Source organism: Aythya marila, assembly GCF_965140915.1.
Source record: "Aythya marila genome assembly, chromosome: 11".
NCBI lineage: Eukaryota > Metazoa > Chordata > Aves > Anseriformes > Anatidae > Aythya > Aythya marila.
Window position 1 is genome coordinate 1202096 of NC_139052.1, and position 13754 is coordinate 1215849.

The 13754-nt window shown below is 43.1% G+C and overlaps 1 protein-coding gene across 3 annotated transcripts; it reads left to right on the forward strand.

The window, feature by feature from the left end:
• Nucleotides 1-2743: 2743 nt before the first annotated feature.
• Nucleotides 2744-12100, forward strand: CTXN2 (cortexin 2). Of its 3 annotated transcripts, none has more exons than XM_082768745.1 (3): nt 2744-2881; nt 3902-4065; nt 11689-12100. In XM_082768745.1, exon 3 carries the CDS (start codon nt 11743-11745, stop codon nt 11989-11991), a length of 249 nt encoding a protein of 82 aa, XP_082624871.1. In that variant the 5' UTR covers nt 2744-2881; nt 3902-4065; nt 11689-11742; the 3' UTR covers nt 11992-12100. The 3 variants fall into 3 exon arrangements, with proteins under 3 accessions (XP_082624871.1, XP_082624872.1, XP_082624873.1); XM_082768746.1 differs by having other exon boundaries at nt 2752-2881; nt 3906-4065; XM_082768747.1 differs by lacking the exon at nt 3902-4065 and having other exon boundaries at nt 2759-2881.
• The last annotated feature ends 1654 nt before the right edge of the window (nt 12101-13754 follow it).

The window sequence follows — 13754 nt, forward strand, 5'->3', positions numbered from 1 at the left end:
AAATATTACTAGATTCAGATTGAGTTGAGACTTCATTTATAACAAGAAGAAACAGCACAGAACAGAGGTGTTTATCCATTTTAAAACATTAAGTACCCTGGAATAAATTATATAAAATAATTTCCACTTGCAACTCTGATCAAGACACAAATTTTTATATAATCCTTCCTCTGTAATGTGTCCCCCCCCAACTCTATTTGATATCCTGCATATATTATTTCCTTCTGCCAACACATGTTCTCATAAATTTGTTTTCACTTCTCTAAATTTGCTTAGAGGTAACTTTTGAGTTGATCTGTTTCTAAAGATACTTTTGTGCACAATATTCTTCGCTGACTCAACCTTCATAAGCCCATTTTAAATTTCCAGCAGCTGACGGTAGGGTTTGTTTGTTTGTGTAGGAACACTTGAAAAGCCCTCTAAGCTAAACAGAAAAGCATGTTACAATGGAGCTAGTTATCCTTCAAAGTAGTTACGTTTCTTGACACATTGCTCAAATGATCCTTAAACATTAGGAAGTCTTAACCAGATGATAAGACTATAATAATAGGGAACTCTAAGAGTTCCCTATTGCCTTTCATTCATTTGCACCCACTTGGCTATAAGTGTCTTGCCCAGCCTGAAGTTAGGCCAGCTCAATTTGCAAGGTCAATGTACCAAATTACCAGATGACTATAAAATACCTATTTCTGAGGGCTCTCCACTGAAGACACACTTAACACTCCCTAAAATAAGGATCAACGCAAATATGATTTAAGTAACTGATGACAGCTCTTATTAGGTTGAACACAAAGAAGATAGGCCTGATAAAGAAATGGAAAGTAAAGAGCAGTGAATGCTCTATTTGTCTCTGTATCCAGAATAGCCATACATACACTGCTATCCCATCTGCCTTACAAAAAAATCCTGCACCTAACTAAACAAAACTAGTGACCCTTAAGTGAAAAAGCAATGAAATACAGGAATAAATTTAGTTATTCCTCACTTTACCGTTTGAAAATATAACAACTTGAACAGAAAAACATAAGAACAACAACAACAACAACAACAACAAAGTGTTGTCTGCTGACAACGGGTGGCTGAAGGAGACTGATTCTCTATTGAGGGCTGCTGATTTCTGCTTCAGTTTGATGTCCTTTTAAAGTGGATCTCCAACACAAAAACATCTGTAAACTCTTTAAAACTGAACAGTGAGTATCAGGTTCCTAAAAATAATCACATGATTTCAGCAACCTCTGCCATGCAATAGTACAAAAGGAGCAATTACTTTAAGATAAAAAAAACTCTTAACATTCACTTCTACAAGAATAATGAGAGGAAAAAAAAGAATTTATCTATGAGCAGGAAGACACCACAACTAAAATAAATATCCTGTAAATATTACAGGAAGGTCCTCCAAGTATAGCAATGCCCAATGATTATAAGAGAAGTCTGAATGTATGCCACTCTCCCAAAACAATTCTGCAAGGTGGAAGGGTGACACCATGAAACTTCAAGTCCTTATGTCTTTGTTAATCCCCAAATCCCAAACCATAGCAAAAGATCTTCATTGGGCTCCAAATAAATCAGTGACAAGGCTAAAAAAATAAATAAAAAAAAATAAAATAAAATTTAGAGCTTCTTAGGAACAGAAGAGGCTCCTTATCATATTCTGAAAGCATAGTCATATTATTTCCAACAATCTATTTATAAAGTCTTCATGGGTCTTTCAATATGAGAGGCACTTCAAAAATTAGCTTGGCTTGTAATTTCAGCAACAGACATTGTTTCCCACATGACTGACACTGCACCATTAGATGATCAAGCAGATAACCATTAGCAAGCATCTCTTTAACTTTTAGTTTAACCATTAGTTCTACCAGCAGGAGGGAGCTGTTTTGAGATTACCCAGAAGCCCACTGCAGACACAGCAGAAGAAACAGGAGTTAAAATGGCTGGTAAACCAAAATTATTTTCCCAGTTTGAATTAGGAAGAAAGCATATTAACCTATTGTGATGTTATTGCACGTACCAAGAAGCACGTGAGGTTTTAAAATTATTTACTACAGAACAAATTCTACCAGTAGCTCTAAAGTGACCTTCAAACAAATCTCACCATGCATGGTGCTACAATATGGCACTGCTTCACTGACCCACGTACATTTTTCCAGGGCTGTATTCACCAGGGCAGCATGCAAATATTGAATCACTATCATTTAAAAACAGATTTGCTGTTTATTAGTGCAATATACGGATCCAGCTTTGGAAAAAGAACTCCTCTTTCCTTATCCACTGCAAACACCTGCTGTTGTAGCAAAGGGAGGCCTCTTTAATACACCATCAGCATCAGCTAAACACAGCTAATGAAAAGATGCAACGCGAGGACCGGACTCCCGCCCCAGCAGCGGCTCCCAGCCATATGTCGCCACATGTTCCCTGCTTTAATCGCGATTACCACCGGAGCAGCTGGGCGGGACGGAGCTCCCCGAGCTCCACAGGTCCCGGCGGCGGGGCCCGGCCGGGGGAGGCTCCCGGGGGGCTCCGGGCCGCTGCCGCTTACCGATGCTCCGCACGTAGCGTTTTGCGGGAACTTTCCTCGCTTCAAGCCGAGGCGGGGGGGGCTGGAGAGGAGCGCGGCGATGGAAGGGGGCGGGCAGGGAGAGGGAGGAGAAGGAAACGGCTGTGGCGTGCAATTTGTAATTAGGGCGCTTTGAGCATCTCCCGGCGGGGGCGCAGCGCCGGGCGGCGAGGGGAGCTCGAGCGAGCCGCCCTCGCCGCACGCCCCTCCGGGGCCGGAGCTGGAGCCGTGCGAGCCGTCGGGGCTGCGGCAGCCCTGGCTCCCCAGAGCCGGCGGGAGATCCGCGATCCGCCACCATGAGCAGCGCGGCCGCGGAGAAGCCGGGTCGGTAGCGCGGGGGCGCGGCAGGGCCGGGCCAGGGGGGCGCGGCGGGGGCTGACCTTGGGGCCCGGCCCGGCCCGGCCCGGCCCAGAGCTCCCTGCCGCCGAGGGGCAGCCCCCGAGGCTTGGGGGCCTGCCCCCAGGGAGCGGGACCGAGGAGAGCAGGGGCCAAGCTGGTGGAGGCGACGGGGTTGGCGACGGGTTGGCTCGGTGGGTGGCAGTGGCGTAGCCTGCATGCCCCAGGAAACTGGTGCCCTCTTCTACGTCTGTAAACGGAGGGTGATGCTAGCGAGCCTTTGGTTTTCCTGCCTCTGATACCCACGTACGTGAATTCACAGTATGGGGCACGGCACGGGGTCTGTCCTTCCACACAGACTCCAGGCTTGCATACTTCCTAGGGGTAAAATCTCTTTGCTGCAATTTATCTCTTGTCTGAAGGCTGGGAATGTCACTGCCTGGCTGCTGCTTCATTGCAGGGGAATGCAGTTTACGTGAAAAAGTGCAGCCTCTACCCTGAGTTACCATACTGCAAAAAACACTGCATGTTGGGGAGCAGGGGGTGGCTTTGCTATGCTCACAGAACAGTTCAACATGCTTCAGTTGCTGGTCATCTATGCCCTGGCCTTCCTACCTTACACCTACCTCCCCCTATGCTGTCTTAGAAACCTCTACTGAGCAGACAGTTTCCTCCCCAGCAATTTAGGGAAGACAGGCATGCAGCATGGACATGAGCATCACTGGTTGGCTCTGTGGTCACGTAGATCTTTTTGCCTTTGCATTTCTGGCCATGTGTTGTTAACTCATCTCAGACCCTTTGAAGAATTCCAAATTCGTTCTGGTTTCTATTTCATTATTTTTTCTCCATTATTAATCTTTTTACCCTAACAACTCCTATGCCCAATTGCTGTAATAGTATTCCTGAAATTCATTTTCCTTGACCAAATAGTTGAGTGCAAATACAGTGCCTCTGAAACTCCCAGAGGATGCTTGTTGATGTCCCTAACTGTATGAACATCTTTTCAAGGCAGGTTTGTTGTCACTCAGAAACAGAAACCTGGAACTGAAGCTATTCGAAGAGCCTTCAGAATGACCAGATTCATGAATCAGCAGCTGGGCTTGCAGCACATCCAAGGGGAGAACAGATGGCAACTGATTCAGTCCATTTTGTTACACACTGTAGTTTATGAAGTGAGTTTTCAGGGACCTGAGGCTTAAACATGCCAAGGGGATGAATGTTTCCAGTTTGAGCAGCTATTTAAGGTACCCATTTACAGTACTGAGCCATTTAAAAATAAATAAATAAATTGCTGGGGGTTCTAAGGAGAAATGGCTGAAACCTGAAGTCTAAGGAAGATTCTTTAGAAAATCTGTATTTAACACTTGCCAGCTACTTTCTCAGGGAAGTCCAAATTATTTAATCTTCTCAGTACCTCTGAAAACATGAGGGTGAGAGCTAGGTCTGAAAAAAGTGACACTTGAGCCAACAAAGAGCTTGGGCTGGGATCTTCAAACCACACTAAACGTTGGCAGAGTTAGACTGGTGATGCTTCTGGAATATCAAGAGTTTCAATGGCTTTCTTCCAGCTAACTTTCAATGCTTAATACCTATGGTACTCCCTTTCATCCTCTGTGGGTACAGCCATCATCCCCAGCTCATAGCTCCATTCTCCTTACCTCAGTGGTCTATGTCTCCGGATGTTTTTCCTCATTGCTGTTTTCTCTTGGACTCTAGCTGTTTCTTCTTGTCTCACAAGGGTCTCCAATGACCTTTTATTTCACAGCAAGATGTTAAGGAGCCTTTCTTTATGGCAGTGTTTTTATATGGGCAATGAATCAAAGAATAAGTAGAGTCCTGACCTATTAAAAAAGTCAAGAGACATCAGTCTGAGACCAGCCCCTACAAAATGACTCTGCAGATTCTAACTGACTTAATGCCTGTCCCCATCACATTGCCCTAGAGGTTATCTTCAAGAATTTTTGGATGTAGGCCATGTTAGTTAGTATTCAGAGTCTTCTGACTCACAACCTGACACATACTCTGCAGCAACTGAAAGGATATCTGACTAACTGGGAGAGGACATCTAACCTGTATACGTAGCACGAAAATCTGAAAACAATACAAGTGCACTCAAGGTCAATTTTGGTACCACAGTTTTGGGGATATGTAATGCAAATATGCAAAATGTTCTGTGAACTTTAAGGCTTCAATTACAATTTCTGCAATTCAGAACAGGGCAGAGAAGAGCACAAAGCTGTGTATTAGTTTCCCAGAACCAATTTCCACACAGTGGCAATGCCCACTGGTTTCTCATACAGCTGTTTCAGCCAAACTCTTGCTAAATAAGACAGATACCCATTTCTTAATACTCCATGTTTAAGTGTCAGCTAAGCTTTGTACAGAGATCTGTCCCATAATCTCCACTGACAAGCAAATAATGTGCAAACAAATCCCACTAATTTCAGTGTGTATCCTGCAAAATTAGTGAGACTTGGAATATGGCTCTGTGTTAAAGATGTATATATTTCCCTGGACTTGGCTTCAATGTAAGGTTCTCCAAGGCAATTCTATATCTATGATTTTTTCTATACATCTTTGAAGACAGCAGTGTTTTGGTGATTGTTGTTGGTGGCTTTTTGTTGGTGGGTTTTTTATATTGTGACACCAATTTGTGATACTGAACTTAGTTGTGTTTTTTTTTCTACACAAGGTCAGACTTATAGAAAAAGTGTAAGGGTACACAATGCAAACCTGTGCCGCAGGTGGCTTCATCTGTGATGTATTTTCAGAAGATAAATATTTATTATTGCTGACATTACTTTTCCCGTAGGCTATATCCAGATCTTCTCCCCAGCATAACAGGAATTAAAACAGTATGACCCAAAGAGAAGAATATCATTCAAAACAAAGAAGGATCTCATACAAAGCTCTATGGAATAAACGGATCATTGGTTATTGTGCTGTAGCAAGTGTGTAAAGAATGTAATAGAAAACCATACTATTTAGTACATATCAGGTTGGAGGTTAGTGCAAAAACAAAAACAAACAAAACAAAAAAAAAAAAGGAAAAAAAAAAAAGACAAAAAAGAAGACTTGTGCCTTGCCTTTGCTATAAATGAAGATACAACTCAATCTGAATTTAGTAATATTTATAAAACGCAAGTAAACAGCGCTGGGTGCACGCAAACACTAACTTTGAACTTTCTAAATATACAGAACATTGCTTTTACATGTTAAACCTGAGTATGCCTATACATATGTACAATCAGAAAAGGTATCAATTGAAACATAAACATGGCAAAGTTTTAAAAGGCAAGTGTTTAACAAACAATCCTTTAAGTCTATTACTATTAATGTCCATGACTGGGGGAGCATAGTTGGAGTTGGGAATCCTGGTTGAAGTGCTCCCGTATCTTCCATGGCTTCGTTAATTTTTCTCAGATCATCTAACAGTCTCCATTTTCTATTTTTCTTGATTACAAACACCAGAGAATTCCAGGGCTAGTTGTGGGAACAATGTCCCACTTTAAGTTGTTAAGCAACTCGGCCCTCGGGCTTTATGTATCCTATTCGTCCCGGATCGAAGGGAAACAAATATTTCCATCTCCTTTTCAAGGCCAATGAGGCCTGGGTCAAAAGGCACGTCCAGGTCAACAGGGGGCATAACAGCAAAGGCCTGTGATGGCTGTAGCAGCAGAGGGGCCCATGGCGTAGCAGTCGGATCAGTAAAGGAGCCTGCAGCTCCCTTACTATCGGCAAGCCACACGTTTGTGATTGTGGCTCCACATGGCTCTTTAAGGCCTCAGAGATTGCTCACCAGGTGCTGAGCAATCCCACTGCAACCTTGTCATTTTTAGTTGCAGAGTCCCACACCTTGACATCAATTTGGTCCCATGTTTCAGGATCATAAACAACTGTCTGATTGTTAATAAAGAGAATAAGCTGTAAGGTTACCAGGACACTCTTTGTTCCTAAGGACGTATGATTCCCCATAATGCACAACTGCTTACCAGCGAGGGGCAGTTGTGTGTGCGGCTCCGCTTCTCTCAGCTCGAGCTTCTTTCCAGCTCCAGTGCCTATTTCCAGTGACTTTGAGTGGTTTGCTGAGTTTGGCCGAACCTGTCTTCACGGGGCGATCAATGTGCCTGTTCCCGTCCTGGTCTCCATTCTGCTAGCCTGTCCCTATTCATTCCTTTTTCCTGCTTCTTGATTGATGACGTAACTCCATTATATCATGTTGCCTTTTTTCATCTCGAGGACAGGCTCCCCTCTTATACCCTTCGCCCCACAGCAGTCCTTTTCAAACACCTTTTCATCGGTCACACAACTTTGCCTGGCAACAGCAAACACCCAGAAACTTCCATGCCTTAACGGCTGGAGAACAAGCAACCCCAGAGGGCATGGTGCCTCCTGAATACCCCTTCTTTGCTCCCTCTGAACTCTTTGCTTTCCTGATGGCCTCATCGGTAAGTGTCTGATGTTATCACCAACCATGGGGCTTGCCGACCCCTATGGCCACACTCCCACATCTCCCCCTTCTTTATTAATATCAACCATCTTCTTGACATGAATTATTACTCTATATATCACACCTTTTTAATCTTTGTTTTACAACTTTAATTCCTTGGGACAATATTCAAAAATCCCACAGATTTTTAACGTGAGAAAGGAGACACAGACAAGATAAAAATTCTGTCTGTTTCTGTCTTCTCAAGAATACCAATTCTTATTTTTACTTTTGTTGTTAATTCTAGACTGACTCAGGATATGTCTATAGTTCAGTTTCAGTCACGACTGCACTACCACATAGAGATACTGGAGCTCTCTTTGAACTGGCTAGGGCAGGTACCTGTATCAGTGTAGTCATGGCAGCACAGTGCTCCAAGTGGCCTAATTACTCTGCCAAGAAATAAATGGATACCTGGAATTCCCTGGGGGGAGAGGTGGTTGAATTGTTAACAAAAAGAGTTTTCCCCTGAGGCGCGTTAGTTAAATAGGTGTTAACACAAGAGGCAAAAAACCCCAAGCTCCAACCTTACAATAAAAATCCCTTTGTCCTTTACCTTGTACTTCTGATGTACCAGTCTTTCCAATCCTTCAGCTGCCTAGAGAGACATAAAAGAATTTCAGTATCTGACAGAAAATCTAAAATAAAGCAAACTAGCTCCCACCCCCAACTGAAATCTATACATAAGAGCTTACAAATACAATGAAAGTCTCTCCTGCCTGGAAATACACAGAACTCTCCTCGTGGCGATGGTGGGGTGGAGCTGCTCAGTGGAGTGGATGGAGCATGCCACCTCTGGAGGACAAACATCAGGGTCAGTCCCCTGAGCTCCACAAGGAGCATGTTCATACCTGATACTTGGAATGCCTGTAAAAATATGTATTTAATGGGGAAGTCCAAGGAAAAAAAACAAATTAGAGTAAGACTTAGAGGAAGGGAATTTGGTTGTGTTGTTTCTTCTCCCACTAATCTTTCCTCATATGCAAGAGTGATTTCTATTTTTTTTATTTTAAGTGAAGACATATATACCATGTGCCCTTGGGAGCTAGAACATGGCTGTAACATCACCACAGTGGCTCAATCCACCAATTCAAATGCATCTTTCAGCACTGTGTTTCTGGGCACACTTGGATTTTACATACTGAATGGCACCCACTGCATGGACATGAACACAGAAAGGTGAAGGGGCAATTTTACCAATGTGTTTACTTCCAATTCTTGCAAAGATAAAAATGAACACAGTATTGTTATATATGGAGTGGTAATTCGTTTCGAGAAAATGGTTGATATTAATAAAGAAGGGGGAGATTTGGGAGTATGGCCATGGGGGTCGGCAAGCCCCGTGGTTGAGATAACATTAGACTCTTAAAAATGAGGCCATCAGGAATGTAAAGGAGTTTAGAGGGAACAAAGAATGGTGATTCAGGAGACTCCATGCAGCCTCTGGTTTCTTGTCCTCCAGCCATTAAGGCATGGATGTTTCTGGGTGTTTGCTGTTGTTGTTACATTCAAAGTTGTTTGACCAATGAAAAGTTGTTTTGAAAAGAACTGCTGTTTAGAGAAAGGTATGAGGGGAGCCTGCCCTCAAGATATATAAAAAAAAAAAAAAGAGGCAACACGATGTGATGATGTTAGAAACTGGCTGGATAGCCGGGCCCAAAGAGTCGTGGTGAATGGAGCCAAGTCCAGTTGGAGGCCAGTCACTAGTGGAGTCCGCCAGGGCTCGGTGCTGGGGCCGGTTCTCTTTAATATCTTCATTGATGATCTGGACGAGGGCATTGACTGCACCCTCAGTAAGTTTGCAGATGACACCAAGTTAGGTGCGTGTGTCGATCTGCTTGAGGGTAGGAAGGCTCTGCAGGAGGATCTGGATAGGCTGCACTGATGGGCTGAGGTCAACTGCATGAAGTTCAACAAGGCCAAGTGCCGGGTCCTGCACCTGGGACGCAATAACCCCAAGCAGAGCTACCGGCTGGGAGCTGAGGGGTTGGAGAGCTGCCAGGCAGAGAAGGACCTGGGAGTGATGGTGGATAGTCGGCTGAATATGAGCCAGCAGTGTGCTCAGGTGGCCAAGAAGGCCAATGGCATCCTGGCTTGTATCAGAAACAGTGTGACCAGCAGGGCTAGGGAAGTGATCGTCCCCCTGTACTCAGCTCTGGTGAGGCCGCACCTCGAGTACTGTGTTCAGTTTTGGGCCCCTCGCTACAAGAAGGACATCGAGGTGCTTGAGCGGGTGCAGAGAAGGGTGACGAAGCTGGTGAGGGGCCTGGAGAACAAGTCCTACGAGGAGCAGCTGAGGGAGCTGGGCTTGTTCAGCCTGGAGAAGAGGAGGCTCAGGGGCGACCTTATCACTCTCTATAGGTACCTCAAGGGAGGCTGTAGCAAGGTGGGGGTTGGTTTGTTCTCCCACGTGCCTGGTGACAGGACGAGGGGGAATGGGCTTAAGTTGAGCCAGGGGAGTTTTAGGTTAGATGTTAGGAAGAACTTCTTTACTGAAAGGGTTGTGAGGCATTGGAACAGGCTGCCCAGGGAAGTGGTGGAGTCACCATCCCTGGAAGTCTTCAAAAGACGTTTAGATGTAGAGCTTAGGGATATGGTTTAGTGGGGACTGCTAGCGTTAGGTCAGAGGTTGGACTCGATGATCTTGAGGTCTCTTCCAACCTAGAAATTCTGTGATTCTGTGATTCTGTGATGTTATGTCATCAATAAAAAAAGCAGAGAGAAGGAATGAAAAGGAACAGGCTAGCAGAATGGAGACCAGGACGGGAACAGGCACATTGATTGCCTCATGAAGATAGATTCAGCCAAACTCAGCAAACTGCTCAGAGAAGCTCGTACTGAAAGTCGCTGGAAATAGGCACTGGAGCTGGAGAGAAGCTCGAGCTGAGAGAAACGGAGCTGCACACACAACTGCCCCTCGCTGGTAAGCAGTTGCGCATTATGGGGAATCATACGTCCTTAGGAACAAAGACTGTCCTGGTAACCTTACGGCTTATTCTCCTTCTTAGCAATGAGACAGTTTATGATCCTGAAACATGGGACCAAATTGATGTCAAGGTGTGGGACTCTGCAACTAAAAATGACAAGGTTGCAGTGGGATTGCTCAGCACCTGGTGAGCAATCTCTGAAGCCTTAAAGAGCCATGTGGAGCCACAATCACAAACGTGTGGCTTGCCGATAGTAAGGGAGCTGCGGGCTCCTTTACTGATCCGACTGCTACGCCATGGGCCCCTCTGCTGCTACAGCCATCGCAGGCCTTTGCTGTTATGCCCCCTGTTGACCTGGACGTGCCTTTTGACCCAGGCCTCATTGGCCTTGAAAAGGAGATGGATATGCTTTTTCTTCAATCTGGGAAGAACGGGATACATAAGGCCTGAAGACCGAGTTGCTTGACAACTTAAAGCGAGACATATTGTTCAAAAGGAATGGAAAATGGAGACTTAAGTCATGGAACTTAAAGGATTGTTTGTTACCTTTCCTGATTTTAAATATGTATAGGCGTACTCGAGTTTAGTAAGTCATGGAACTTAAAGGATTGTTTGTTCTTTCCTGATTGTACGTATGTATAGGCATACTTGGGTTTAGTATGTAAAAGCAATGTTCTATATATTTAGAATGTTTGATGTTCATGTGTGCGTGTTGGTGGAGCGTAGACTCCCCACACACCCAGCGCTGTTTAATTGCCTTTTATACCTTTTATAAATATTTGTTTTATAAATATTACAAAATTCAGATTGAGTTGAGACTTCATTTATAACAGTATTATTCTGAGCACAGTATTTTTCTGAATATGGAGCCCAAGACTACATTAAAATTGCACACACCATTTTATTTCATAAATTGTATCTATTTATTTAGATTTCTAAACTAAATTACATGAACAAAATCCACAGTATTTGGCTGAAACTCCCCTTGAGATCAGTTTGAGTTTAACTAGTTTAAGAACTCAGGTAAAGCCATTTCAGAAAGCATACTTGTTTATCCAGGTTGAGACCTTGTGAGTATTGCCTAATCAAAACCTGTAGGCTTATGCCCAGTCTGACAAAATGCTGTTTAAAACAGCCACATGCCAAGGTTACTGTTTTGAGGAGGTAGAAAGCCAGAAAATTGAGTTTGCTGCCAGTAAGTGGATGGTGTGTAGGGGCTAAAAGTTGCAATGCTATTACATTAACTTAAATGTGAAAAAAAAACAACAGGACACTACAAAAATCCAAGATGTTTTTCATTTCCAACTGTTCGTATGCTACAGCTCAGACATACACAACTCATTTAGACCTAACCAAACTGATTCCACTTTTCTATGCAGGCAAAGAAGCAATAGAGGTGGAAATCCCACAGAGGCACCAGGATGTGATGGCCAATGATGAGCAGTAATTACTGCAGCAACACTTCAACCAGCATGAGTGTCAACGAAATGTCTGCCTTCCCTCTGACTTTAGAGCAAAAAACTGGTTTTGCTTTTGTAGGAATTCTATGTGTTTTCTTGGGACTCCTAATTATCAGATGCTTCAAAATCTTGCTGGACCCCTACAGTAGTATGCCTTCTTCTACGTGGGAAGATGAAGTTGAGGGGTTGGATAAAGGGACATTTGAATATGCTCTTGCATGAAAATTCATAGAATATCCTGCCTTAAATTTGATGATGATCTCATTTTGGAAACCAACTGTTAGTACACTTGTTATACATGCATACATTTTGAAGGTATGTTGGTGGCATCCATTTTTGTTAAATAAATATTTGTTGCAAATTCAAAAGGCGCTTCACATTGTTCTTCTATGAGGAACAGTGGAATGGTAGATAAGAAATGTTTAACAGCAAAGAAATACTACAATGAACAATTTACTATAAAGTTAACACAGAAAAAAAAAAAAAGGTTGGTTCACACACTCTCATACTTTAAGGAACTAATGGGAAAGCTAACAATTAGTAATATAATCATAATTAATAACATCAATTGCTAGCTCAACTCTCACCTTTCAGGAAGAGGAGGTGCTGTATGAACGACTGTTTGTAAGGAAACTGTACGTTGTTTCTCCTGTGTGAAACATCTAAGTCCTCTGCAAACAATGCATACTTCTATTTCTTACTGCTCATCTGAGAATGTGTTTTTGATAGATTAGGTCTCCCTAGTAGCTCTACCGCTACAGAAAGCTAAACAGAACTAGTGGAAGGGAAACAAACATTGATAAAGATATTTTAGATTCTAAAAACATTCAGCAATACAAAATGTATTAATTACCTGCTCAAAAGTCCATTACCTGCTCAAAAGTCCATTACCTGCTCAAAAGTCCATCATAAACCAAGAACACCACAGTCCCACTCTACTTGTGCCTCCCATGCAGTTAAAATCTTACGGTGAAAGAGAATAAGTAAACATTACATAACCAACCTGACAATCTAACTGAACTGGTCACGCCATGTCAATTTTTACTCCCCCTGGTTAAAGAGGATGATTGAGTTTAAACTGGAACTTCACTTGTTGCACTGTTAGCTGCAACCTGTTCTGTCTGGTTAACAGCTCCTAGCAGTAATTTCACTAGCTTTTCAAGGCCAAAGCAGACACTCACACTGCATACTCGTTTGTGCCCAGCCCCCAGAAGGCAGAGGGGTCCATGAGCTGGCTGGAAATCTTTGAACTCTCCAGCTCATCTCCACAGCTGTTTCTTCTGTGTTCCTACATCTGTGCACAGTGTATGATCTTGACTGTCAAACTGAGGAAATGGTCAGAGGAGATCTTATCAAGACAGAAGAACAGACAGTGAAAGCAGAGACTAAAACCACAAGGTCACCCTCAAACACAGGTGTTTAGAAAAGTGTGACAGTACTTGACAGAAATTCAATTCAGTTTTTAAGAAAGTTGGCATCAGAATTTTAAGCACTGTCACTTCTGCTAAATAGCTCTGTTTGCAACAAAGAGCAAAGACAAAAAGATCAGTTACAACGGCTGGTTTCTTCTGCATTTGTTTGGAAAAATCCTTACTAACCCTTTTGCTGTATATAGCAGACAGACACAGCCAGTGGAACACTGGACCTCAAATGCCACTTGGAACATGGAATACTGGATTGTACAGGGAAGGACATGATCTTCCATCTGAAGAATGAGAGCTGCAGCTAACATTCATCTATACTGGTTCATCTAAATAGAATAAACAATTACGAGAATATAAGAACTTTTAAACTGCTTCAGACTCTGTGTAAGAAAAATTGTCAGATCCACACATATTCAGCATGTTGCATTTATCCCAGTTAATTTAACCACAGAATCAAAGGCAGATATCCATATACTGAGTCACATAATAGGATCATCCACTGCAGAGACCTGACACCATCATTCTTTTTATGTACACCTAATCAGCACATCTGAGCCCTGT